General features: G+C 47.6%; 1 protein-coding gene across 2 annotated transcripts in view; it reads left to right on the forward strand.

The window, feature by feature from the left end:
• The window catches only part of ILF2 (interleukin enhancer binding factor 2), a 26,072-nt gene that overhangs the window by 8,615 nt on the left and 12,669 nt on the right, over nucleotides 1-4,788 (forward strand). For both annotated transcript variants that reach the window (XM_015411744.1, XM_015411745.1), the window contains exons 4-7: nucleotides 984-1,088; nucleotides 2,082-2,159; nucleotides 4,535-4,637; nucleotides 4,726-4,788. In XM_015411744.1, coding sequence (XP_015267230.1) covers nucleotides 984-1,088; nucleotides 2,082-2,159; nucleotides 4,535-4,637; nucleotides 4,726-4,788 — 349 coding nt within the window. The remainder of the gene's footprint in view (nucleotides 1-983; nucleotides 1,089-2,081; nucleotides 2,160-4,534; nucleotides 4,638-4,725) is intronic.

The following is a 4,788-nucleotide window of genomic DNA, read 5'->3' on the forward strand; positions in this document are numbered from 1 at the left end:
TACCCCTTGGTCATCCAAGGGCCCCACTGCCTCCCTGGCTGGTTTCCAACTTCTAATGTATTTGAAGAAAGTTTTATTGTTGGTCTTTATATTTTTTGCTATATGCTCCTCATATTCCTTTTTTGCCTGCCTGATCACAGACTTGCATTTTATTTGCCACAGCCTGTGTTTCCTTTTATCAACCTCACTGAGACTAGCTTTCCACTGCTTAAAGGAATCCTTCTTACCTTTTACAGCTTCCATTACTTTGTTAGTTAACCATGCAGGCTTTTTCCTATACCTATTTGTGCCTTTCCTAACCTGCAGTATATATTTTTTCTGAGCCTCTAGGATTGTAGTTTTAAGTAGTCACCAAGCTTCCCCAGTGGTTTTGACCCTTTCTACTTTTCCTTTCTGTTTCTTCCTCACATGTCCCCTCATATCAGAGAAGTTACCCCTTTTAAACTTAAAAGTGGTTGTGTCGGTCTTTTTGGGCAACTCCCTATTTATACAAATGTCGAACTCAGTAACATTATGGTCTCTGTTCCCAAGTGGTGCAATCACTTTTACATCTCTCACCAGGTCTTGGGCGTTACTTAGGACCAAATTCAGGATCGCCTCTCCCCTGGTTGGTTCCGTGACCATCTGCTCCATAGTGCAGTCACTAAGTGTCTAGAAACTCAATCTCTTTTTCCTGACTAGAACACATATTGACCCAATCAATGTGTGGGTAGTTAAAATCACCTATTATGACACCGTTTTTTTTTGTCTAGCTGCTATCTTTCATTCATCATTTTATAATCCTCTATCTTTTGATCTGGTGGGTGATAACAAACTCCCAGTGTTAAGTTTCCTTTTGGGCCCACTATTTCAACCCATAGCATTTCCAGAAGCAAATCCAATTCTCTTAGCCCCACCTCCAACCCTTCCCCCCTATCCTTCCGATATAATATATAACCGGGAATCATTGTATGTTAATAATAAAAGTCTTCTCCTGCCTTCAGTGCGAGATGGCTTTCCCGCGTGTCAAGCCAGCCCCGGACGAGACAACTTTAAGTGAAGCCCTGCTGAAGAGAAACCAGGATCTTGCCCCAACTTCATCTGAACAAGTGAGTCCTGCCGCGCTGCTTCCAGGAGACGATGCTCCGAGGCTTTTGCTGTGCTCATGGCTGTCAGGCCAGCGCGCCTTGGGTTGATTCGATTATTTCGCAAAGTGGCTGGCTTGCTTTTCCAGTTCTTTTATAAGAATGCATAATAGAACCCAGGAGCCCGCCCTCCACGTGGCCTGAAAAGTTTAAAATAAAGAGGGTGTTGCTGGGAACAAACCTGAACATTAAGAATGGCACCATTCGGGTTTTTTTTGGGGGGGGGGGGGGGAAATGTGAGAAAATGTGTTCTTTCTCCAGTTGTGTGCCAATGTGCAAAGGTGTCTCTCTCCTGGTCTCCAAGGTGTTACCATCTTGAATCTAGCTGTTCCGCTGCAGACTTACACCAGCTACCCTCTGAATCTCTCTTCTGTGCAGGCTGTTGTTGCACAAGACATGAGATGGTGCTCATCTTAACTCCCATTTAGCTTTTTGAGAGCCAGTTTGGTGTCGTGGTTAAGTGCGCGGACTCTAATCTGGGAGAACCGGGTTTGATTCCCCTCCTCCACTTGCACCTGGCTGAATGACCTTGGGCAAGCCGTAGTTCTGATAAGAGCTGTTCTTGAAAAAGAGCAATTTCTGTCAGAGCTCTCTCAGCCCCACCTACCTCACAGGGTGTCTGTTGTGGGGAGGGGAAGGGAAAGGAGTTTGTAAGCCGCTCTGAGACTCCTTTGGGTAGTGAAGGGCGGGGTATAAATCCAGTTTCTTCTTTGTTTCGAGCTTTTTGTGATAACTGAGGGAGACACACCGCGTTAGATCTTGAGGGTCTGTTTCACGAATGGGGGCACTACCCTTCCGCGAGAGAAACCTTTGTTGCTCCTCCCACTGAGGGAAAGTGCTGCTGTTAATGGAATGGACCCATGGGGTGCAAGCCAGTTTTGTGTTTTTTTAAAACGAGGAATGAAGTCCAAATAGTGGTAATAATTGAATGCCTCTTTCCTTCCCCCCCGCGGCTAGGCCTCCATCCTCTCTTTGGTGACCAAGATCAACAACGTGATCGATAACTTGATTGTGGCTCCTGGGACATTCGAAGTGGTGAGTCTCCCTCCCCCCCCCCTTCCCCAGCCCCCAGTTCATGCCAGTCCTCTCCATTAGGGATGGCCAGCTGGGTCGTCTCTCTTTTCGGCTTACATCACAACAGAGTCGAGCCAGAACACCCTATTATTTTGTATTTTGATCAGGCTCGACATTTTTTTTTTGGGGGGGGGGGGCCAGATTTTGGAAGCTAAACAGGGTCGGCCCTGGTTTGTCCCCTCGGAAGGGAGAGCGCCGAGGAGGCCCAGGGCTGCTGCACAGGGGCAGGCAACCGAAGACTTACCTCTGTTCATCTCTCTCCTTGGGGGAAACATGTGGGGTTGCCCTAAGTCAGCCGTGACTTGATGGTACTTAACATACAGACACAAATCTGTTCCGTTTATGAAAACCCACGGAGTACCCGTAGAAAATGGAGCTGCGGTGGCTCAAGTGGTTAAGACGCTGAACTGCAGGCTGTGGAAGGTCGGTAGTTCAGCGGTTCGAGTCCCGAGTGTGCCGCATGATGGAGTGAGCTCCTGTCTCTAGTTCCAGCTCCTGCCAACCTAGCAGTTCGAAAGCAAGACATTGCAAGTAGATAAATAGGTACCACTACAGTGGGAAGGTAACAGTGTCCCGTGCGCCTTGGTGTCTAGTCATGCCGGCCACATGACCACGGAAACGTCTTCGGACAGCGCTGGCTCTTCGGCTTTGAAACGGAGATGAGCACCGCAACCCTAGAGTCGGATTCGACTGGCTTTCGAGCAGGGGAACCTTTACCTTTTTACTCATATAAAAGAGCAAGGGTCCATTAGCATCAGAAAGACTAACATTTCCGGCTGGGTATGAGCTTTTGTGGGTCATGGCTCACTTCTTCAGATCTGAAAAAGTGAGCCGTGACGCACAAAAGCTCATACCCTGCCGGAAATTCTGCTAGCCTTTAAGGTGCTACTGCTACAGACAGACTGACACAGCCGCCCATTTTGATCCATCCACATAGAGGAACACAGAGCATCTATTCCATCTATACATTGTGGTTAACAGCCACGGATGGACCTCTGCTCCGTATGTTTATCCAATCCCCCCCCGAAGCTATCTCTGCGTGTAGCCACCACCATTTCCTGGAGCAGTGGATTCCACATTTTAATGACTCTTTGGGTGAAGAAGGACTTCCTTTTATCTATTCTAAACCTACGGCTTATTAATTTCATTGAGTGCCCCCCAAGTTCTCGTATTGTGCAAAAGGGAGAAAAGTAGTTCTTTCTTTACCTTCTCTGTCTCATGTATAATTTTGTAAACCTTGGGGCCTCATTGATCTAACATGAGGGATAGAATCATAGAATCACAGAGTGGGAAGGGGCCAGACAGGCCCTCTAGTCCAACTCCCTGCTCAGTGCAGGATCAGCCTAGAGCATCCCTGACAAGCGTTGGTCCAGCTGCTCCTTAAAGACTGCCAGTGTGGGGGAGCTCACCACCTCCCTAGGCAGGCCATTCCACTGTGGCACAACTCTTAATGTAAAAAAGCTTTCCCTAAGATCCAGGTGGTGCCTTCCCGCCCTTAATTTTTTAAATTTTTTTATTAAAGTTTCAAATACTAACAACAACTATCAACATAGCATTTAGTCAACAAAGCTACATTACAGTATTAACAAATTTTTGATTATATGAACAAGACATAGATATTAATATGACAGTACCTCTTCATATTTATAAGATAATACAAACTGCAGGTTTTGGTTTGAAGTAATATGCTCAAAAAATACCAACCATTTTTCAATGAAATTATTCGTTTTAAGCATTCCCTGAGCCACCTTCAATTGTGTTGATACCTTATCTGCTATTATTACATCCCATAGCTTAGAATACCATTGATGAACATCTGGAACTCTATGTGTATTCCACTTTTGGGCCAAAATAGTTTTAGCTGAATACAGCATCAAAACGTAACACTTCACTTTGTTGCTTTGTCAATTTCATATTTGGCCAATAGTTTAATACCGCCCTTAATTTAAAACCATGATTGTGAGTCCTCTCCTCCGCTGCCAACAGCCCTCTGCCCTTCTCCGAGTGACAGCCCTACAAATACTCCAAGAGAGCCATCCTGTCCCTGTCCCCCCAGCCTCCTCCAGACTAAACATTCCCAAGTCCCTCAGCCTTTCCTCATAGGTCTGGGTCTCCAGGATCATGGATCAGAGACCGGTTCTGTACGTGTCAGCACCCTGGATTGCTGTGTTACGGTCAGGAAGCCAGACTTGAGTGCGTGCCGCAAATGGAATCCTCTGCAGTCCGCGAGATAAGCCGCTCCAGAGGATTCTGTCAGCCCAGCCAATCCACGCAATGGCGGATCGGAGAGAGAACCGAGGCCTCCCCAAACCCCGCTTCTGCTTTCTCCCTGCCAGCAAATCGAAGAGGTGCGCCAGGTGGGATCCTACAAGAAGGGCACCATGATGACTGGGCACAACGTGGCCGACCTGGTGGTGATCCTGAAAATCTTGCCCACGCGTAAGTGCGCATGTGCCGTGGCGAGAACGGCGGGGCGGTGGTGTGGCCAAGCACGGAGGGCCTCCTGACCCTTTTCTTCCTTCCGCAGTGGAAGCTGTGGCTGCCTTGGGAAACAAAGTCGTGGAGAGCCTGAGGGCACAGGATCCTGCTG

This window comes from Gekko japonicus, unplaced genomic scaffold (genome assembly GCF_001447785.1).
Source record: "Gekko japonicus isolate JY-2015 unplaced genomic scaffold, Gekko_japonicus_V1.1 scaffold175, whole genome shotgun sequence".
Lineage (NCBI taxonomy): Eukaryota > Metazoa > Chordata > Lepidosauria > Squamata > Gekkonidae > Gekko > Gekko japonicus.